Genomic DNA, 24,346 nt, shown 5'->3' with positions numbered 1-24,346 from the left:
GATGTTTTGACGTGGTGCAGGTCCCGCCTCTCCCACCTCCTCATTGGTCTTTGGGAGCATATACCCACATGGCTGATTGAAAGATGAATGACGTCCACACTCCGGTTGGGTGCAGTAATGAACCTTAAAGTTTGTTGCCCATTGTAAATAAAATCCACAAAAACGAAGAAGAGGACTAGGAGATATTACTAGAACCTAACTAGGTTTCCCCTTTAATCTGTGGATTAGTTGTGGGAGTAGAGAACACACGATTTTGTGTGACTCAAAGTGGGTTAATATTCTACAAAAATACAGAAACAAAAATACTGTATATTTCCATTAAAACAACAACCCAATGTTTGTATATCCCACGACAAATTAACTAGCAACAGCAAGATAGCTAAATGTCCACGAATGTTTCGACCCCTGTCCCCAAATGAATATAGTTGGTTCAGACTTCTTTTTGATATTTCAACCTGCGTGTCCTGAAAACGTTTGGTGTGGATGGACAAAATCTACATGCACACGCTACGCGCGTGTCCGTTGGGGTCAGTGACATCATGGTAATGTTAATGCCATAATTCTGTTGACAAATGAAAACAGACCCAGAGATGTAATTTGAGCCACACATGCAGATTCGACAGTTCTACCTGGAAAGTGTTGTTTTGAAATTATTGGATACTACCCCCACACACACAAAAAAATGCTTTTATTTATTTATAACTAAGGAAATATGTTCTTCACTGGTTATTCTGCTAATTTAGCATTTATTAACAATATTGGTTTACAAAATACAAGACAACAGGTGTTTGTTTGTGGATAGTGAGTTATATTTGTGCATATTTGTTACGGATCATATGGGGATGGGGGAGGCATTGTACGGTGCCATATAATTAACACGATCACAAACACTGGTAGTCTAAAAATAATGTTTCCGACATTTTACACGGTTTGTGTGACATCACCTTGACAACGGCGGGGCTACTCTCCGGAGAAGCAGCAGACCGGGACGGGAGATCGGGCACGGAGCGGGCACTACTCTCCGTGCTGCAAAGCAACCGGGGCTCAAACCGGGGCTAAATCCTACCGTGAGTAGCCTACAGAGCACCCCTCCCCCATTGTCTTCGTCCTGAGTTGTCTATCTCCTTGCAAGTTTAGGCCACCTATTTTTCTGACTTCAGCTCAATCGAGATATTTCGTTTAGCCAATTTTTAAACAGGGTTCTAGGCCTACTCGTTGAATAACTTTGTTGTTGTTGAAGTTTTAATATCTATTCACTAATACCAATTCAAAAGTGTAGTGCCAATTGTAGATGTGGACGCTCGACCTCTCGTGTAGGGTAACTAGGAGACGAGCTCCACCTCTTGTGTAGGGTAGGGTAAGAGAGGCTATATACAGTAGAGAGGTTATATACAGTAGATAGGCTATATACAGTAGAGGTTATATACAGTAGAGAGGCTATGTACAGTAGAGAGGTTATATACAGTAGAGAGGCTATGTACAGTAGAGAGGCTATATACAGTAGAGGTTATATACAGTAGAGAGGCTATATACAGTAGAGAGGCTATATACAGTAGAGAGACTATATACAGTAGAGAGGCTACATACAGTAGAGAGGCTATATACAGTAGAGAGGCTATATACAGTAGAGAGGTTATATACAGTAGATAGGCTATATACAGTAGAGGTTATATACAGTAGAGAGGCTATGTACAGTAGAGAGGTTATATACAGTAGAGAGGCTATGTACAGTAGAGAGGCTATATACAGTAGAGAGGCTATGTACAGTAGAGAGGCTATACACAGTAGAGAGGTTATATACAGTAGAGAGGCTATGTACAGTAGAGAGGCTATATACAGTAGAGAGGCTATATACAGTAGAGGCTATATACAGTAGAGAGGTTATACACAGTAGAGGCTATATACAGTAGAGAGACTATATACAGTAGAGAGACTATATACAGTAGAGAGGCTATGTACAGTAGAGAGGCTATATACAGTAGAGAGGCTATGTACAGTAGAGAGGCTATATACAGTAGAGAGGCTATATACAGTAGAGAGGCTATGTACAGTAGAGAGGCTATATACAGTAGAGAGGTTATATACAGTAGAGAGGCTATATACAGTAGGGAGGCTATATGCAGTAGGGAGGCTATATAAAGTAGCGAGGCTATATACAGTAGCAAGGCTATATACAGTAGAGAGGCTATATACAGTAGAGAGGCTATATACAGTAGAGAGGCTATATACAGTAGAGGCTATATACAGGAGAGAGACTATATACAGTAGAGAGGCTATATACAGTAGAGAGGCTAAATACAGTAGAGAGACTATATACAGTAGAGGGGTTGGCGGGTGGTAAGACACATTGCAGATAGTCCGGGTAGCCAATCCGCGGGGACACTGGTTAGTCGGGCTAATTGAGGTAGTATGAACATGAATGTATAGTTAAAGTAACTATGTATATATGATGAACAGAGAGTAACAGCAGCGTAAAAGAGGGGTTGGGAGGGGCACACAATGCAAACAGCTGTGGGATGGGGGCTCTAGAAAAGGTCACCACTCTCAAACGCATGGACAGAGCTATGGATGCATGTCCGTCCATGATATCAACATTATAGTTTAACCATGTTTTGATGCTATACAGTGTTTGTTTACAATTAAAATGTTTACAAACAATGGAGCAAATCAAGCTTACATTTGGGGTTCTGATGGGCTATGACATTTGAACTAAGCTCATATGTTATATTCGTCAACAAACCGATGTGTATATATGATTAATTGCAATCATACCTTTTGGAAAAATAGAATATAATTATGTAAACCAAACCCTTCATACTGTGGAGACCAGAGGACTGTTCTCTGCCTTTCATACTGTGGAGACCAGAGGACTGTTTTCTGCCCTTCATACTGTGGAGACCAGAGGACTGTTCTCTGCCCTTCATACTGTGGAGACCAGAGGACTGTTCTCTGCCCTTCATACTGTGGAGACCAGAGGACTGTTCTCTGCCCTTCATACTGTGGAGACCAGAGGACTGTTCTCTGCCCTTCATACTGTGGAGACCAGAGGACTGTTCTCTGCCCTTCATACTGTGGAGACCAGAGGACTGTTCTCTGCCCTTCATACTGTGGATGTTTCCGTGTGTAGCGATGGTTCCTAACATTGTCCCCTTCTTTAGGCCCTGATACTGGCTCGGCTACAACTCGTTTCCCGGGAGACTTCAGTTATTGTTCTTGTTCTTGTTCAATTCAAATGTTATCTCTTAGTCACAAAGGGGTCCAGGTTTGTCACACAGATTCCCGTTTGTTGAAGGGTAAAACAAAATAACCTGTTCATTAAAGGGTTTAAATTAAACAAGATAAATTAAGTGGGTTGTTTCTCTTAGTCGTCTGCTAATACAGACTTGTTCCAATCCAGCTCTAAATCCATCTTTACCCATAACCCCCTGCTACGCTGCAGGTAAACCCTAAAGGTGTCACAATAACAGTAAAAGGGTTTCTAATATAAATAATGAACATAATAACAGTTTCTATACATTTCTATACATACTAAGAATGTCCTATACATTTCTATACATACTAAGCATTTTCTATACAATTCTATACATTTTCTCTCATTTATGCAAAATGGCTCTAATACACATTGTGAAGAATGAAGAAAACGGTTAAAAGCGTTTGAACAAAATGGCAAAATAATACATTATACCTTTGTGTTCTTCATGTTAGTGTATTAACACACAAACTGGGCCCCCTGCCTTTATTGGATAACTGATTAGGGCCCAAGAGGCAGAACAACACCAACAAAATACACTATTTATTTTAATTATTGCGTTTGTTTATCCAACCACAGGAGTCCTCAATGTTCAAAATACACCTGTTAATTAATAAACCGAACGGAAGTCCCAGGGCTTGTTAATCAAATCAAATCAAATCAAATTTATTTATATAGCCCTTCGTACATCAGCTGATATCTCAAAGTGCTGTACAGAAACCCAGCCTAAAACCCCAAACATCAAGCAATGCAGGTGTAGAAGCATGGTGGCTAGGAAAAACTCCCTAGAAAGGCCAAAACCTAGGAAGAAACCTAGAACCAGGCTATGTGGGGTTGCCAGTCCTCTTCTGGCTGTGCCGGGTGGAGATTATAACAGAACATGGCCAAGATGTTCAAATGTTCATAAATGACCAGCATGGTCGAATAATAATAAGGCAGAACAGTTGAAACTGGAGCAGCAGCACGGCCAGGTGGACTGGGGACAGCAAGGAGTCATCATGTCAGGTAGTCCTGGGGCATGGTCCTTGGGCTGAGGTCCTCCGAGAGAGAGAAAGAAAGAGAGAAGGAGAGAATTAGAGAATGCACACTTAGATTCACACAGGACACCGAATAGGACAGGAGAAGTACTCCAGATATAACAAACTGACCCTAGCCCCCCGACACAAACTACTGCAGCATAAATACTGGAGGCTGAGACAGGAGGGGTCAGGAGACACTGTGGCCCCATCCGAGGACACCCCGGGACAAGGCCAAACAGGAAGGATATAACCCCACCTACTTTGCCAAAGCACAGCCCCCACACCACTAGAGGGATATCTTCAACCACCAACTTACCATCCTGAGACAAGGCTGAGTATAGCCCACAAAGACCTCCGCCACGGCACAACCCAAAGGGGGGGGGGGGGGGGGGGGGGGGGGCGCAAACCCAGACAGGATGACCACATCGGTGAATCAGCCCACTCAGATGACGCACCCCCTCCAGGGACGGCATGAGAGAGCCCCAGTAAGCCAGTGACTCAGCCCCTGTAATAGGGTTAGAGGCAGAGAATCCCAGTGGAAAGAGGGGAACCGGCCAGGCAGAGACAGCAAGGGCGGTTCGTTGCTCCAGAGCCTTTCCGTTCACCCTCCCACTCCTGGGCCAGACTGCACTCAATCATATGACCCACTGAAGAGATGAGTCTTCAGTAGAGACTTAAAGGTTGAGACCGAGTTTGCGTCTCTGACATGGGTAGGCAGACCGTTCCATAAAAATGGAGCTCTATAGGAGAAAGCCCTGCCTCCAGCTGTTTGCTTAGAAATTCTAGGGACAATTAGGAGGCCTGCGTCTTGTGACCGTAGCGTACGTGTAGGTATGTACGGCAGGACCAAATCAGAGAGATAGGTAGGAGCAAGCCCATGTAATGCTTTGTAGGTTAGCAGTAAAACCTTGAAATCAGCCCTTGCTTTGACAGGAAGCCAGTGTAGAGAGGCTAGCACTGGAGTAATATGATCAAATGTTTTGGTTCTAGTCAGGATTCTAGCAGCCGTATTTAGCACTAACTGAAGTTTATTTAGTGCTTTATCCGGGTAGCCGGAAAGTAGAGCATTGCAGTAGTCTAACCTAGAAGTGACAAAAGCATGGATTAATTTTTCTGCATCATTTTTGGACAGAAAGTTTCTGATTTTTGCAATGTTACGTAGATGGAAAAAAGCTGTCCTTGAAATGGTCTTGATATGTTCTTCAAAAGAGAGATCAGGGTCCAGAGTAACGCCGAGGTCCTTCACAGTTTCATTTGAGACGACTGTACAACCATTAAGATTAATTGTCAGATTCAACAGAAGATCTCTTTGTTTCTTGGGACCTAGAACAAGCATCTCTGTTTTGTCCGAGTTTAAAAGTAGAAAGTTTGCAGCCATCCACTTCCTTATGTCTGAAACACATGCTTCTAGCAAGGGCAATTTTGGGGCTTCACCATGTTTCATTGAAATGTACAGCTGTGTGTCATCTGCATAGCAGTGAAAGTTAACATTATGTTTTCGAATAACATCCCCAAGAGGTAAAATATATAGTGAAAACAATAGTGGTCCTAAAACGGAACCTTGAGGAACACCAAAATTTACAGTTGATTTGTCAGAGGACAAACCATTCACAGAGACAAACTGATATCTTTCCGACAGATAAGATCTAAACCAGGCCAGAACTTGTCCGTGTAGATCGATTTGGGTTTCCAATCTCTCCAAAAGAATGTGGTGATCGATGGTATCAAAAGCAGCACTAAGGTCTAGGAGCACGAGGACAGATGCAGAGCCTCGGTCCGATGCCATTAAAATGTCATTTACCACCTTCACAAGTGCCGTCTCAGTGCTATGATGGGGTCTAAAACCAGACTGAAGCATTTCGTATACATTGTTTGTCCCGTATACATTGTTTGTTAATACGGCCCTGCGCGCCGTGCAACCTCCAACCACAGGAAAACTCAGGACAATGAGACAGCCTGCTGCCTGCTAATCATCAGAGGGTGGTAGGAGAGGAGGTACGTGGGTAACGGCCCTGCGCGCGTGGGACACAGTATGCAAAGCAGAGAAGGGTCTGGTTTCCCAAAAGCATCTTAAGTCTTAAGTTCCTCATTAGAACCTTCGTTCTCCGATCTGTTTCCCAAAACCAGCATTAGTAAAGTTGCACTGAAACCCTCCTTATTGACAGACTACCTCAGACCACTTGTAAGAACCAGATAAGTGTTTTCTTAGACGGTTGTTTTTTGGCCCTTCCACATCCCTTTATACACAGAACATCTCTGCTAAACACACAGTAGAATCAAGCTGTTTAACTGTCTCTCTGTGACTGCCTACAACGTTTGGAACGAAGTTAACTTACAAATACGAAGTTGTCGTCAGTGTCTTTGCAATCGGATCGAGTGAAGGATAAAAATATGCTTCAAATGAAAAACCCAGAGTTGTCTACATTTAGAAAATCAATTCAGGAGGGCTGTAATAGGCCTATATATTTCAATTCTATTGAAATCAGTTTAGTCAGTTGAGTATTATTTGTGTGCTAGACTATCTGTAAATTGTTTGTCAATATACTGTATCTGATGATGTGTAACAAAGAATCAATAAGGTGCCAAATACATCATGTAGTGTACTATTATAGGGCCTTAGAATCAGCAGCCATTAGAATCAGCAGCCATTAGAATCAGCAGCCATTAGAATCAGCAGCCATTAGAATCATCAGCCATTAGAATCATCAGCCATTAGAATCATCAGCCATTAGAATCAGCAGCCATTAGAATCAGCAGCCATTAGAATCAGCAGCCATTAGAATCAGCAGCCATTAGAATCATCAGCCATTAGAATCATCAGCCATTAGAATCATCAGCCATTAGAATCATCAGCCATTAGAATCAGCAGCCATTAGAATCATCAGCCATTAGAATCAGCAGCCATTAGAATCAGCAGCCATTAGAATCAGCAGCCATTAGAATCATCAGCCATTAGAATCAGCAGCCATTAGAATCATCAGCCATTAGAATCATCAGCCATTAGAATCATCAGCCATTAGAATCATCAGCCATTAGAATCATCAGCCATTAGAATCAGCAGCCATTAGAATCAGCAGCCATTAGAATCAGCAGCCATTAGAATCAGCAGCCATTAGAATCATCAGCCATTAGAATCATCAGCCATTAGAATCATCAGCCATTAGAATCAGCAGCCATTAGAATCAGCAGCCATTAGAATCATCAGCCATTAGAATCAGCAGCCATTAGAATCAGCAGCCATTAGAATCAGCAGCCATTAGAATCAGCAGCCATTAGAATCATCAGCCATTAGAATCATCAGCCATTAGAATCATCAGCCATTAGAATCATCAGCCATTAGAATCAGCAGCCATTAGAATCAGCAGCCATTAGAATCAGCAGCCATTAGAATCATCAGCCATTAGAATCATCAGCCATTAGAATCATCAGCCATTAGAATCAGCAGCCATGAGCAAAATGTCTGATCCATCCTAAACCTTTATGTCTTTGACATTTTGCAGGATGGGATCTCTAATAGGATCTCTATGTTTACAGTGCCTTCAGAAAGTATTCAGACCCACTTGACATTTTGTTACGTTACAGCCTTATTCTACAATTGATTAAATAAATAATTTTCCTCATCAATCCACACACAATACCCCGTAATGACAAAGTGAAAACAGTTGTTTTTTTTATCTTAGAAAATATATAAAATATAAAAAACAGATACCTCATTTACATAAGTATTCAGACCCTTTGCTATGAGACTTGAAATTGAGCTCAGGTGCATCCTGTTTCCATTGATCATCCTTGAGATGTTTCTACAACTTGATTGGAGTCCACCTGTGGTAAATTCAATTGATTGGACATGATCTGGAAAGGCACACCTGTCTATATAAGGTCCCACAGGTGACAGTTCATGTAAGGTCAAAAACCAAGCAATGAGGTCGAAGGAATTGTCCGTAGAGCTCCGAGACAGGATTGTGTCAAGGCACAGATCTGGGGAAGGGTACCAAAACATTTCTGCAGCATTGAAGGTTCCCAAGAACACAGAGGCCTCCATCATTCTTAAATGGAAGAAGTTTAGAACCATGAAGACTCTTCCTAGAGCTGGCCACCCGGCCAAACTGAGCAATCGGGGGAGAAAGGCCTTCGTCAGGGAGGTGACCAAGAACCTGATGGTCCAGAGCTCCAGAGTTCATCTGTGGAGATGGGAGAACCTTCCAGAAGGACAACCATCTCTGCAGCACTCCGCCAATCAGGCCTTTATGGTAGAGTGGCCAGATGGAAGCCACTCCTCAGTAAAAGACACATGACAGTCCACTTGGAGTTTGCCAAAAGGCCCCTAAAGATCTTGTGAAACAAGATTCTCTGGTCTGATGAAACCAAGATTGAACTCTTTGGCCTGAATGCCAAGCGTCATGTCTGGAGGAAACCTGGCACCATCCCTACGGTGAAGCATGGTGGTGGCAACATCATGCTGTGGGGATGTTTTTCAGCGGCAGGGACTGGGAGACTAGGATTGAGGGAAAGATGAACAGAGCAAAGTACAGAGAGATCCTTGATGAAAACCTGCTCCAGGACCTCAGGCTAGGGTCCTGGAGCAGGCAGGACAACAACCCTAAGCACACAGCCAACAATGCAGTAGTGGCTTCGGGACAAGTCTCTGAATGTCCTTGAGCGGTCCAGCCAGATCCAGGACTTGAACCCGATCAAACATCTCTGGAGAGACCTGAAAATAGCTGTGCAGCAACACTCCCCAACCAACCTGACAGAGCTTGAGAGGATCTGCAGAGAAGAATGGGAGAAACTCCCCAAATACAGGTGTGTCAAACATTTGCAAAAATGTCTAAAAACCTGATTTTGCTTTGTCATTATGGGGTATTGTGATGTCATTATGGGGTATTGTGATGTCATTATGGGGTATTGTGATGTCATTATGGGGTATTGTGATGTCATTATGAGGTATTGTGATGTCATTATGGGGTATTGTGATGTCATTATGGGGTATTGTGATGTCATTATGAGGTATTGTGATGTCATTATGGGGTATTGTGATGTCATTATGGGGTATTGTGATGTCATTATGGGTATTGTGATGTCATTATGGGGTATTGTGATGTCATTATGGGGTATTGTGATGTCATTATGAGGTATTGTGATGTCATTATGGGGTATTGTGTGTAGATTGACGAGGAAAAACATGTATTTAATCAATTTTAGAATAAGGCTGTAATGTAACAAAATGTGGAAAAAGTCAAGGGGTCTGAATACTTTCTGAAGGCACTGTAATTAGCGCACTTCCTAAAATAAGCTTGAAACCTCTTAAACTCCCTTCTAACTTTAAATAGACCAAAATACATATTTTAAGAGAGAGAGTTTTCTGCTTGACTGGGTCATCAGTATTTGACCTATTTAACCAAATGTAGAAAAATGGGTCTGGAGACTTTCCGAATGCACTGTGTACTTTTCTATCAGGTAAATCTATTTTCATTTCATTCTCATCCCAGACATGCCTGTCAAGGACAGTGGTGCAGCCGGTCTGATCATGTTCCACACGTCTGCTCCCCTAGGTCTCCTCACATCTACGGTAAGACTATTGTTAACAGTTTTCTTTCTTTCTTTGTGTAATATACGTTTGCAACTGCTGTCTAAAAACGTTTACAACTACTGTCTAAAAACGTTTACAACTACTGTCTAAAAATGTTTACAACTACTGTCTAAAAACGTTTACAACTACTGTCTAAAAACGTTTACAACTACTGTCTAAAAACGTTTACAACTGCTGTCTAAAAACGTTTACAACTGCTGTCTAAAAACGTTTACAACTGCTGTCTAAAAACGTTTACAACTACTGTCTAAAAACGTTTACAACTACTGTCTAAAAACGTTTACAACTACTGTCTAAAAACGTCTACAACTACTGTCTAAAAACGTTTACAACTACTGTCTAAAAACGTTTACAACTACTGTCTAAAAACGTTTACAACTGCTGTCTAAAAACGTTTACAACTACTGTCTAAAAACGTCTACAACTATTGTCTAAAAACGTCTACAACTACTGTCTAAAAACGTCTACAACTACTGTCTAAAAACGTTTACAACTGCTGTCTAAAAACGTCTACAACTACTGTCTAAAAACGTCTACAACTACTGTCTAAAAACGTTTACAACTACTGTCTAAAAACGTTTACAACTACTGTCTAAAAACGTTTACAACTACTGTCTAAAAACGTTTACAACTACTGTCTAAAAACGTTTACAACTGCTGTCTAAAAACGTTTACAACTACTGTCTAAAAACGTTTACAACTACAGTCTAAAAACGTTTACAACTGCTGTCTAAAAACGTTTACAACTACTGTCTAAAAACGTTTACAACTGCTGTCTAAAAACGTTTACAACTGCTGTCTAAAAACGTTTACAACTGCTGTCTAAAAACGTCTACAACTACTGTCTAAAAACGTCTACAACTACTGTCTAAAAACGTTTACAACTACTGTCTAAAAACGTTTACAACTACTGTCTAAAAACGTTTACAACTGCTGTCTAAAAACGTCTACAACTACTGTCTAAAAACGTTTACAACTACTGTCTAAAAACGTCTACAACTGCTGTCTAAAAACGTTTACAACTACTGTCTAAAAACGTTTACAACTGCTGTCTAAAAACGTTTACAACTGCTGTCTAAAAACGTTTACAACTGCTGTCTAAAAACGTTTACAACTACTGTCTAGTAATATGAATTAATAACAACTTACAGTAACGTAAACAAGTTGTTAATACAGGTATGTCAATAATGAACAGGTCCTAATTTACGAGGACCTGTCTAGTGGCAGAGATGACAACAATATACTGTTTTGCAAACGGCAGGGAAGCTAACCTGTGAACACAATCACCCTTCACATCACCCTTCAATCACCCTTCACATCGCACCATGGACACTTCCCCTGAGGTTCCCATCTCCAGTTTACAATGGGGTTCCCATCTCTCCTTTTCAATGGGGGCATGGACACTTCCTCCGAGGTTCCTATCTCCAGTTTACAATGGGGTTCCCATCTCTCGTTTTCAATGGGGGCATGGACACTTAACCCGAGGTTCCCATCTCCAGTTTACAATGGGGTTCCCATCTCTCCTTTTCAATGGGGGCATGGACACTTCCCAAAGGTTCCTATCTCTCGTTTTCATGAGGGGCATGGACACTTCCCCTGAGGTTCCCATCATGGACACTTCCCCTGAGGTTCCCATCTCTCGTTTTCACGAGTGGCATGGACACTTCCCCCGAGGTTCCCATCTCTCGTTTTCAATGGGGGCATGGACACTTCCCCTGAGGTTCCCATCATGGACACTATGCTCAATATCGGCATCCCAAGTGGCACCCTATTCCCTTTTGACCAGAATCCTAATGGTCCAAGTCTAAAGTAGTGCACTATGTAGGGATTAGGGTACCATTTGTGATTTATACAATGTCTGTGTTAGACCCTGTCTGAGAACCCTGTCTGAGAACCCACCCTGTCTGAGAGCCCTGTCTGAGAACCCACCCTGTCTGAGAACCCACCATGTCTGAGAGCCCTGTCTGGGAACCCTGTCTGAGAACCCACCCTGTCTGAGAGCCCTGTCTGAGAACCTTGTCTGAGAACCCACCCTGTCTGAGAACCCTGTCTGAGAGCCCTGTCTGAGAGCTCTGTCTGAGAGCCCTGTCTCGGAACCCTGTCTGAGAACTCACCCTGTCTGAGAACCCACCCTGTCTGAGAGCCCTGTCTGGGAACCCTGTCTGAGAACTCACCCTGTCTGGGAACCCACCCTGTCTGAGAATCCTGTCTGAGAACCCTGTCTGGGAACCCACCCTGTCTGAGAGCCCTGTCTGGGAACCCACCCTGTCTGAGAGCCCTGTCTGAGAGCCCTGTCTGGGAACCCTGTCTGAGAACCACCCTGTCTGAGAGCCCTGTCTGAGAGCCCTGTCTGGGAACCCTGTCTGGGAACCCACCCTGTCTGAAAACCCAACCTGTCTGGGAACCCACCCTGTCTGGGAACCCACCCTGTCTGAGAACCCACCTTGTCTGGGAACCCTGTCAGGGAACCCTGTCTGGGAACCCTGTCTGGGAACGCTGTCTGGGAACCCTGTCTGGGAACCCTGTCAGGGAACCCTGTCTGGGTGCATCTTAACAGCCTGAAGTGACTTCCTTCCCTTAACTCCTTTCCTCAGGAATGTCCTACAGACATTTGAGACCCAGAAATGGCCCATGTACCCTTCCTCCATTTGTGTTCATTGTGATGTAAACCTCTGATTCTTGTTGTTGTTGTTTTAATGCTGTTGTTGATGTTCTACTGTGTGTTGTTCCAGGTACCCAGTGGAGTATGGAGAAGTGTCAGGAAGACCGGCCGAAGAGGAAGAGGAGGAGAGAAGAGGAGGAGTGAGGTGTGGCTTCCTGGACCTCCCAGAGGGCCGTGGGTGGACTGGCTCTCTCACACCTCCTTCAGGAGGCTGCAGGTACTGCACACACTCAGCCACACGCAAGCAGATACACACATACTTAGCCACACGCGAGCACACACACACACACACACACACACACACTTAGCCACACACGAACACACACACACACACACACTTAGCCACACGCGAACACACACACACACACACTTAGCCACACACGAACACACACACACGCACACTCATTTCTTTCACGTTTGTGTTTTTTCATCTACAATCATTCAGGTCAAGTTAGAATCTGAGAACCAAGAAGCTAGAGCCATCACACAGCCCTTACTGGACACAGAGAATGGCTTTGTCAAGGTGACCACAATTCTGTCAGAGAATGGCTTTGTCAAGGTGACCACAATTCTGTGCAACATCTCCTCTGGGAATCCCGGCCATTCTATGCATGTGATCTATTCCAGAGCCAGCACACCTGATTCAACTTTTCAGCCAACCATCAAGCCCTTGATTAGACCAATCAGTTGTGGTAGAATTCAGGCTTATAGATCTGATATATGTTGATGTATTTTTAAGGTACATTACATACTGTATCCTTATGTGGTGTCATGACTAGTTTTGCTCCATTGTAACATTCTGTGTCTCTGTCTCTTCCTGTCAGGACCTGGAGCGTTATCTGTGCCAACAGGAAAGGGCGGAGCTTCGTAAGCGAGAGCTGCTCCATAAGCGTTGGACAGAGCGTGTGTGGACCCCTATTCAGAGGAGTGTCGAGAATCAAGTGCCCCACTGCTGCTATGACGAGGCAGAGAGGATACGCAGCATGTTCCTGAACTACATACACTACTGTAACTCAAAGGTACAACACACTGTAATATACTATACTGTAACTATACTGTACTATACTGTAACCCTACTGTAACCCTATTGTAACACCAAGGTAACCCTACTGTAACACCAAGGTAACCCAAGGTAACCCTACTGTAACCCCAAGGTAGCCCTACTGTAACCCTACTGTAACACCAAGGTAACCCTACTGTAACCCTACTGTAACCCCAAGGTAACCCTACTGTAACTCCAAGGTAACCCTACTGTAGCCCTACTGTAACCCTATTGTAACCCTACTGTAACACCAAGGTAACCCTACTGTAACCCCAAGGTAACCCTACTGTAACACCAAGGTAACCCTACTGTAACCCCAAGGTAACCCTACTGTAGCCCTACTGTAACCCCACTGTAACACCAAGGTAACCCTACTGTAACCCCAAGGTAACCCTACTGTAACACCAAGGTAACCCTACTGTAACCCCAAGGTAACCCTACTGTAGCCCTACTGTAACCCTACTGTAACCCCAAGGTAACCCTACTGTAACCCCAAGGTAACCCTACTGTAACCCCACTGTAACCCTACTGTAACCCTACTGTAACCCCAAGGTAACCCTACTGTAACCCTACTGTAACCCCACTGTAACCCTACTGTAACCCCAAGGTAACCCTACTGTAACCTTACTGTAACCTTACTGTAACCCTACTGTAACCCCAAGGTAGCCCTACTGTAACCCTACTGTAACCCTACTGTAACTCCAAGGTAACCCTACTGTAACACCAAGGTAACCCTACTGTAACCCTACTGTAACACAAAGGTAACCCTACTGTAACCCTACTGTAACCCCAAGGTAACCCTACTGTAACACCAAGGTAACCCTACTGTAACACACAGGTAACCCTACTGTAACCCCACTGTAACACCAAGGTAACCCTACTGTAACCCCAAGGTAACCCTACTGTAACCCCAAGGTAACCCTACTGTAACACCAAGGTAACCCTACTGTAGCCCTACTGTAACCCCACTGTAACACCAAGGTAACCCTACTGTAACCCCAAGGTAACCCTACTGTAACCCCAAGGTAACCCTACTGTAACCCCAAGGCAACCTTACTGTAACCCCACTGTAACCCCACTGTAACCCTACTGTAACCCTACTGTAACACCAAGGTAGCCCTACTGTAACCCTACTGTAACCCAAGGTAACCCTACTGTAACCCTACTGTAACCCCAAGGTAGCCCTACTGTAACCCTACTGTAACACCAAGGTAACCCTACTGTAACCCTACTGTAACACCAAGGTAACCCTACTGTAACCCTGCTGTAGCCCTACTGTAACCCCAAGGTAACCCTACCGTAACACTACTGTAACACCACTGTAACCCTACTGTAACCCCAAGGCAACCTTACTGTAACCCCAAGGTAACCCTACTGTAACCCTACTGTAACACCAAGGTAGCCCTACTGTAACCCTACTGTAACCCAAGGTAACCCTACTGTAACCCCAAGGTAGCCCTACTGTAACCCTACTGTAACACCAAGGTAACCCTACTGTAACCCTACTGTAACACCAAGGTAACCCTACTGTAACCCTGCTGTAGCCCTACTGTAACCCCAAGGTAACCCTACTGTAACCCTACTGTAACCCCAAGGTAACCCTACTGTAACCCCAAGGTAACCCTACTGTAACCCCAAGGTAACCCTACTGTAACCCTACTGTAACCCCAAGGTAACCCTACTGTAACCCTACTGTAACCCCAAGGTAACCCTACTGTAACCCCAAGGTAACCCTACTGTAACCCTACTGTAACCCCAAGGTAACCCTACTGTAACCCCAATGTAACCCTACTGTAACCCTACTGTAACCCCAAGGTAACCCTACTGTAACCCTACTGTAACCCCAAGGTAACCCTATTGTAACCCTACTGTAACCCTACTGTAACCCTAAGGTAACCCTACTGTAACCCTACTGTATCCCTACTGTAACCCCAAGGTAACCCTACTGTAACACCAAGGTAACCCTACAGTTATCAGTATTATCACAGTTATCAGTATTATCACAGTTTTCAGTATTATCATGATTATCAGTATTATCACAGTTATCAGTATTATCACAGTTATCGGTATTATCACAGTTATCAGTATTGTCAGTATTATCACAGTTATCAGTATTGTCAGTATTATCACAGTTATCAGTATTATCAGTATTATCCCAGTTTTCAGTATTATCATGATTATCACAGTTATCAGTATTATCACAGTTATCGGTATTATCACAGTTATCAGTATTGTCAGTATTATCACCGTTATCAGTATTGTCAGTATTATCACAGTTATCAGTATTTTCACAGTTATCAGTATTGTCAGTATTTTCACAGTTATCAGTATTGTCACAGTTATCAGTATTATCACAGTTATCAGTATTGTCAGTATTATCACAGTTATCAGTATTATCAGTATTATCACAGTTATCAGTATTTTCACAGTTATCAGTATTGTCAGTATTTTCACAGTTATCAGTATTGTCACAGTTATCAGTATTATCACAGTTATTAGTATTATCAGTTATCAGTATTTTCACAGTTATCAGTATTGTCAGTTATCAGTATTGTCAGTATTATCACAGTTATCATTATTTTCACAGTTATCATTATTGTCAGTTATCAGTATTTTCACAGTTATCAGTATTGTCAGTATTTTCACAGTTATCAGTATTGTCACAGTTATCAGTATTATCACAGTTATTAGTATTATCAGTTATCAGTATTTTCACAGTTATCAGTATTGTCAGTTATCAGTATTGTCAGTATTATCACAGTTATCAGTATTTTCACAGTTATCAGTATTTTCACAGTTATCAGTATTGTCAGTTATCAGTATTGTCAGTATTATCGTGGTATTTCTAAAATGTCCTGGAAATGTTCAAAGGCCAAATTAGAGGAAGAACTTTTTGAGGTTATTAAATCCTTTCTGTCTGGAAAACCCCAGGGCTTGATGTTATACCGGTAGAGGTGTATCAACCCTTTTTTCATATACTAAAAGCTCCATTGTTAGATTGTTTTAACTACCCCTATAGAAATGGTAGTCTGTCAGGTACTCAGCAGGAAGGTCTGATTTCTCTATTATTAAAACAAGACCCAGATGGAAAATATTTTTTAAAAACTGGAGGCCCCTTACACTTCAATGTTGTGATGCAAAAGTACTAGCAAAATGCATAGCACTCAGAATTAAAAAGGTTTTACCAGGTATTGTTCATCCTGATCAGACTGTTTTTTTTAGTGAAGAGGCGACTCCGGGATGCTGGCCTTCTAGGCAGAGTTGCAAAGAAAAAGCCATATCTCAGACTGGCCAATAAAAATAAGTTTAAGATGGGCAAAAGAACATAGACACTGGACAGAGGAACTCTGGCCAAGAAGGCCAGCATCCGGGAGTTGCCTCTTCACTGTTGACGTTGAGACTGGTGTTTTGTGGGTACTATTTAATGAAGCTGCCAGCTGAGGACTTGTGAGGAGTTTGTTTCTCAAACTAGACACTCTAATGTACTTGTCCTCTTGCTCAGTTGTGCACCGGGGCCTCCCACTCCTCTTTCTATTCTGGTTAGAGCCAGTTTGCGATGTTCTGTGAAGGGAGTAGTAACACAGCGTTGTACAAGATCTTCGGTTTCTTGGCAATTTCTCACATGGAATAGTCTTCATTTCTCAGAACAAGAATAGACTGACGAGTTTCAGAAGAAAGTTATTTGTTTCTGGCCATGTTGAGCCTGTAATCGAACCCACAAATGCTGATGCTCCAGATACTCAACTAGTCTAAAGAAGGCCAGTTTTATTGCTTCTTTAATCAGAACAGCAGTTTTCAGCCGTGCTAACATAATTGCAGAAGGGTTTTTTAATGATCAATTAGCCTTTTAAAATTATAAACTTGGATCAGGTACTGATTCATAGATTTTCTGATGTGTTTTCTTCCTTGATCATGTGACATGCAAATATCCTTGAAATAGAAGCCAGGTGTGAGTGCCAACATCCACAATGATGACGGCCTGAGGCCCAAACGTTTGTGTTGTTTTCACCTTTCATTTATGCATTTATGGGGGGCACCATGGTGTTTTAATAAACATCTGTATTTTGCATTTAAACCTCAGTTTTGGATTTATTCATATTTTTTTCTACAGTGTGCGAGTATTCTTCCTGAATATGTTCATTGGTTTCACTTCTTCCAGGTTGCCACACCTGCGTCGAGGGACCCACTGTTCCTTCAATCACGTGACGGGACAAAGGAGAAGAGGGCGGTCCTACACTGTCAGACAGGTATTGTAGCAAAAACAACAAAAACAAGACCTGGAACTTTAGGGACAAATAGCAAACGGAAGGGGACTATTAAGTAAAGCATGAGCCTTAGTTCTATATTACAGGTTGATTGTTAACATATTTTAAAGGTGAGTCCCAGGTGTGACTGTTATCTATTTAAAGGTGAGTCCCAGGTGTGACTGTTAGCTATTTAACTTCTTTGGGACTGGGGGGCAGTATTGAGTAGCTTGGATGAAAAAAGTGCCCAAAGTAAACTGCCTGCTACTCAGGCCCAAAAGCTAGAATATGCATATAATTAGTAGATTTGGATAGGAAACACTTTGAATTTCTAAAACTGTTTGAATCATGTCTGTGAGTATAACAGAACTCATATGGCAGGCGAAAACCTGAGAAAAAATCCAACCAGGAAGTGGGAAATCTGAGGTTTGTAGGTTTTCAAGTCTTTGCCTATCCAATATACAGTGTCTATGGGGTCATACTGCACTTCCTAAGGTTTCCACTAGATGTCAACAGTCGTTAGAACCTTGTTTCAGGCTTCTACTGTGAAGGTGGAGAGAAGGAGAGCTGTTTCAACCAGGTGTCTGGCAGAATGCCATGAGCTCAGTCAGGCGCGCGGCCGTGAGAGCGAGCTCCGTTCCTTTTCATTTCTAAAGACAAAGGAATTGTCCGGTTGGAAAATTATTGAAGATTTATGATGAAAACATCCTAAAGATTGATTCTATATATTGTTTGACATATTTCTACGAACTGTAATATAACTTTTTGGACTTTTCGTCTGAACTAATTGCTCGCGCACTGTACTGTGCATTTGGATTACTGGGCTAAACGCGCAAACAAAAAGGAGGTATTTGGACATAAATAAAATACTTTATCGAAAAAAACGAACATTTATTGTGGAACTGGGATTCCTGGGAGTGCATTCCGATGAAGATCATCAAAGGTAAGTGAATATTTATAACGATATTTCAGATTTTTGTGACACCTCTCCTTCTTTGGAAAATGGCTGTATGTTTTTCTGTGACTTGGCGCTGACCTAACATAATCGCAAGGTGTGCTTTTGCCGTAAAGCATTTTTTAAATCTGACACAGCAGTTTCATGAAGGAGAAGTTGATCTATATTTCCATGCACAACACTTGTATCTTTTATCAATGTTTATTATGAGTATTTCTGTAATTTGATGTGGCTCTCTGCACTTTCACCTTATGTTTGTTTGAGACAATGCATTTCTGAACATAACGTACCAATTACAAATTAGGTTTTTGGACATAAAGATGAACTTTATCGAACAAAACACACATTTATTGTCTAACATGGTGTCCTGGGAGTGCCATCTGGTGAAGATCATCAAAGGTTAGTGATGAATTTTGATGCTATTTCTGGGTTTTGTGACACCTCTCCTTCTTTGGAAAATGGCTGTATGTTTTTCTGTGACTTGGCACTGACCTAACATAATCGCAAGGTGTGCTTTCGCTGTAAAGCCTTTTTGAAATCAGACACTGTGGCTGGATTTACAAGAAGTTTATCTTTAAAATTGTGTTTAATACTTTTAAGGAATTTTAATTATGAGATTTCTGTTGTTTTGAATTTGGTGCCCTGCACTTACCTGGGAGTCTCGTGAGTGAAAACATCCAAAGTTCATCAAAGGTAAACGATTTAATTTGATTGCTTTTCTGATTTCCGTGACAAGGTTGCCTGCTGCTAGCAAGGCATAATGCTATGCTAGGCTATGATAAACTTACACAAATGCTTGTCTAGCGTTGGCTGTAAAGCATATTTTGAAAATCTGAGATGACAGGGTGATTAACAAAAGGCTAAGCTGTGTTCCAATATATTTCACTTGTGATTTTCATGAATAGGAATATTTTCTAGGAAGATTTATGTCCGTTGCGTTATGCTAATTAGTGTCAGATGATGACAACAGTCCCGTTCACGGGATGGGGTATCACTACAGGTTAAAGGTGTGTCTCAGGTGTGACTGTTCCAGAAGAGATGTTATACCTGTTATACTGTTATACTGTTGTACCTGTTCCAGAAGAAAGTATCTATATCCACAGTTAAATGAGTCCTATATCGACATAAGCTGAAAGACTGCTCAGCAAGGAAGAAGCCACTGCTCCAAAAAAAACATAAAAAAGCCAGACTACAGTTTGCAACAGCACATGGGGAGAAAGATTGTACTTTTCGGAGAAAACAAAAATGGAACTGTACCACCATTCTCTCTACTATTATTCTGACATTTCACATTCTTAAAATAAAGTGGTGATCCTAACTGACCTAAAGCAGGGAATTTTTACTAGGATTAAATGTCAGGAATTGTGAAAAAACTGAGTTTAAATGTATTTGGCTAAGGTGTATTTAAACTTCCGACTTCAACTGTATTATCGATCTATATCATCTGCTCTCTTCCTCTCCTTTCGTCCTCCAGGGCCGCCCAGATTATAGCCACGGTCACACCTGACGGGAGATGTCTACAGACACCTTGCCTGTCCTTCAGAGGATAACAACACATGACTGGAGATGTCTGCTGACAGCTTGCTGGTCCTTCAGAGGATAACGACTATTAAACAGGGCTTGATAGCACAGCGTTCTGTAGTGTGGCGTCACTGTTGGGAAATATAAACAGCAGCATACACTAGATGCAGGTATTCAATCAGCTCTTCGTTGACAAGGGTAATTCATGCTTGAGCAGACATTGTTTACTGAAAACCACGTATTTGATACCATTCCTCCCAATTAAAGGTGACACCAATCTCCTGTGCTGTACCCAACACTTACAATTATCTGTCAGGTCCCTCAGTCGATCAGTGAATTTCAAAACACACATTCAACCACAAAGACCAGGGAAGTTTCCAATGCCTCACAAAGAAGGGCAACTATTGGTACATTTTTTTTTTAAAGCAGACATTGAATATAATATCCCTTTAAGTTAGTTATTAGTAATTACACTTTGGATGGTGTATCAATACACCCAGTCACTACAAAGATACAGGCATCCTTCCTTACTCAGTTGCCGGAGAGGAAGGAAACCGCTCAGGGATTTCACCAAGAGGCCAATTGTGACTTTAAAACAGTTGCAGAGTTCAATGTCTGTGATAGGAGAAAACTGAGGATGGATCAACAACATTGTAGTTACTCCACAATACTAACCTAAATTACAGAGTGAAAAGAAGGAAGCTTGTACAGAATAAAAATATTCCAAAACATGCATCCTGTTTGCATAAAGGCACTAAAGTAATTCTGCAAAAAGAAATGTGGCAAAGCAATTCACTTTTTCTCCTGAATCAAAGTGTTATGTTTGGGGCAAATCCAATACAACACATTACTGAGTACCACTCTCCATATTTTCAAGCATAGTGGTGGCTGCGTCATGTTATGGGTATGCTTGTAATCGTTAGGGACTGGCGAGGTTTTCAGGATAAAAAAGAGGAAAGCCTGTCTCAGTCTGCTTTCTACCAGACACTGGGAGATATGCCACCCCTGTCAGGTGGATGGATTATCTTGGCAAAGAAGAAATGCTCACTAACAGAGGCAAACAAATTTGAGAGAAATAAGCTTTTTGTTCAAATGGAACAATTGTGGGATGTTTTATTTCAGCTCATGAAACATGGGACCAACACTTTACATGTTGCTTTAATATTTATATTTAGAGCATATAAAAAATGTTCATGACAGCTGTCTGATTTTCGCCTGTCTCAGTGGACTAATCCATTGAAGAAGCCGCAGGGATGCCATGGTCCAAAAATAAGGGGAGTGTGGCTCTGATGCTTAAGGCATGTCTCTCTCCAGAATCCCCATTACATAAATTCATCAGTAGTACCTACTGAATGTAGTGGTCTACATTCACCAATAGTAGCCTACATTCACCAGTAGTAGCCCACATTCACCAGTAGTAGTCTACATTCACCAGTAGTAGCCTACTTGCACCAGTAGTAGCCTACATTCACCAGTAGTAGCCTACATTCACCAGTAGTAGCCCACATTCACCAGTAGTAGCCTACATTCACCAGTAGTAGCCTACATTCACCAGTAGTAGCCTACATTCACCAGTAGTACCAGTAGTAACCTTCATTCACCAGTAGTTGTTTACACTCACCAGTAGTAGCCTTCATTCACCTGTAGTAGCCTACATTCACAAGTAGTAGCCTATACACCCAACAAGGCCGACATCCTTGTTATTGGCAAGAGTAAGGGAAGACCCCCGTGAAATTTACAAAAATGAATTGCAACTTATTGCCGTTGGGCAAAATATATACTCAATCGCGAATACCACTCAAATGGCCGCCAGTTCATCCAAACCTTATGGTAAGTGGCATATGGCAAGTGCCAAGTATTATACAACAAAAGTCCCAAAGATGGCGAGCGCGCTCCACCATAGATAGTATGTCCATATTGCAATGGACGTAAAGTCAATACCCAAGGGTCATATTTTGAAAATGTAAGTATAAAATACAACCCCCTCTAAAAAAAGTACATTCTGGATCGTTTTTCAAAATGTTTCAGATTTTTTTTGTCAATTATACATATATAACAACTGTATGAACATACATTTCTCTTATTTTATTGAGTTTGCCCATCAGGCATATGTTTTGTCCATTTGCAATATATGATCATAGGAAGTCAAAAGTCAGTGAACCATGGCAATTGGCATAAGAAATGTCCAAATGGCATTTATACTGACCAAATTATATATATCACTATGTTAAGACCTGAATCAACCTAGAAGGTCTATTTGTCATAGGAAGTAAGAATTTGGTGAGATGGGAGAGAGGCCGTTCCGATCACCAGGTGCACGGTTGTCCATTTGCAATGTCTTACAATGGAAATTTACCATCACAAATTTGACATGCTCTTATATACTGCAGAAATGCCCAATTGACTGGCCCGTTGAACTTGGGATGGCCAGGCAGTGATAGTGGTTCCTCTCCATCGCTCGTTGGTGTTGATTTCAGCATGTCAATTTGGTGATGGTTTATCACTGTTTAAACGTATTGCAAACGGACAAAAGTCAGCCATCAAGACATCGTCCATCAGTCAATAAGATATCATACTGACACCAAACCCACTTTGTCCAAATTGTTTAGAAGCCAACTATTACATATTTCAGAGCTGGCCCATAATTCACAGCGCCTTCTGTTCAAACCATAATAAAAACATAAAACACATAGTTACGTTCTAGCTGCGGGTCCAGTTCTGACATTATGTGTAGACCTAGCTGAGGTGACCCCGAATCCCGGGTTTCGGCTCAATAGGTCATTCGGAGCCCTAGCAGCGATCTTAATTAGTGCTGAAAAGTCCCTTTTTCCGGGTGTTGCTACAGGGTCCCTGAATGAGCTATCGGACAGAAACTTTAGGGTCTGTCTCTATGGGCCGAGGTGGTTTCAATGCACCTAGTCTTGTGACTCTGGGACTTTTGTAAATGTTGTCATTTTCGCGACGGTCAAAATGAACTGATGTCATTGCAAATGTACGAGGCTGTTTCTCGGCCTAAGAACCTTCTAGAGCCACTTAACTCACCGTGCACTATCGACTTAAGCTCTAGAACATGTATTTAACGTTTCAGAGCTCTAGGTCTGACGGTTCTTTGATAGTTCGAACGCAGGAAACTATTGCAGGCTCTGTGTGTCTGTGTCCCTCCACATTAACTGTGTGTGTGTGTGTGTGAGTGAGTTCAGAAAATCACAGAAATCACGTAGAGCACCGAAACCCGCCGGATTCATCTGAACACACCGCAAATGGATCTGTAACTTTTTGTGGGAAAAAAGTAATTTCTTAACCATCATTTGTACATTGTACAATTTCTCGTAAATTTCAACAGATAAATGGCTGGTTCTTTTTTTCCTGGCACCGTAGGTTCATGTCGTTTGATGTGGAGCGGTCAAATTAGCGCTCTGTTACCATTTTTGACCTTTAATCCCGGAAAATGGGCCTTAACTCAAAATGCATTGAGGCCTCAACGCCATCTTGTTTCTGGGCAAAAAGCCCATTTAGCCAAACCTGTGTTTGTCCTCGAAGTCTTTTCCATTTAGGAGAAATGGCCATGTCACTTTGGGGATGTTTTGTCCATTTGCAATAAGCAGCCAGTCGCCATCTGGTGGAATTACGCTCTCCGGCATGAGTAAGACTAAAAAGTCCATAGATACTGAAAGACTGGGTCGAGTCCATAGATACTGAAAGACTGGGTCGCGTCCATAGATACTGAACGACTTGATCGAGTCCATAGATACTGAACGACTGGGTCGCGTCCATAGATACTGAACGACTGGGTCGCGTCCATAGATACTGAACAAAAAGACTGAAAGACTGGGTCATGTCCATAGATACTGAACAAAAAGACTGAAAGACTGGGTCGAGTCCATAGATACTGAACGACTGGGTCGAGTCCATAGATACTGAACGACTGGGTCGAGTCCATAGATACTGAACGACTGGATACTGAACGACTGGGTTGAGTCCATAGATACTGAACGACTGGGTCGCGTCCATAGATACTGAACGACTGGGTCGAGTCCATAGATATTGAACGACTGGGTCGAGT

The 24,346-nt window shown here is 42.2% G+C and overlaps 1 protein-coding gene across 1 annotated transcript; it reads left to right on the top strand.

Annotated features, from left to right (window-relative positions):
* Positions 1–976: 976 nt before the first annotated feature.
* LOC139396222 (protein FAM228B-like) lies at positions 977–21,016 on the top strand. Its single transcript, XM_071143360.1, has 7 exons — positions 977–1,067; positions 9,759–9,838; positions 12,592–12,738; positions 12,967–13,080; positions 13,346–13,540; positions 17,723–17,810; positions 20,237–21,016. The coding sequence occupies exons 2-7, from the start codon at positions 9,761–9,763 to the stop codon at positions 20,251–20,253; spliced, it is 639 nt and encodes a 212-aa protein (XP_070999461.1). The 5' UTR covers positions 977–1,067; positions 9,759–9,760; the 3' UTR covers positions 20,254–21,016.
* Positions 21,017–24,346: the final 3,330 nt, after the last annotated feature.

This window comes from Oncorhynchus clarkii, unplaced genomic scaffold, assembly GCF_045791955.1.
Source record: "Oncorhynchus clarkii lewisi isolate Uvic-CL-2024 unplaced genomic scaffold, UVic_Ocla_1.0 unplaced_contig_6293_pilon_pilon, whole genome shotgun sequence".
Taxonomy (NCBI): Eukaryota; Metazoa; Chordata; class Actinopteri; order Salmoniformes; family Salmonidae; genus Oncorhynchus; species Oncorhynchus clarkii.
Note: the sequence above shows the minus strand (reverse complement) of the source record. Positions and strands in the feature narration are given on the sequence as shown.

Coding starts and splice junctions, on each gene's coding strand:
- LOC139396222 (XM_071143360.1), top strand. CDS start 9,761: ATGCCTGTCAAGGACAGTGGTGCAGCCGGTCTGATCATGTTCCACACG. Junction 9,839..12,591: donor TAGGTCTCCTCACATCTACG/GTAAGACTATTG, acceptor GTGTTGTTCCAG/GTACCCAGTGGAGTATGGAG. Junction 13,081..13,345: donor CAGAGAATGGCTTTGTCAAG/GTGACCACAATT, acceptor TCTTCCTGTCAG/GACCTGGAGCGTTATCTGTG.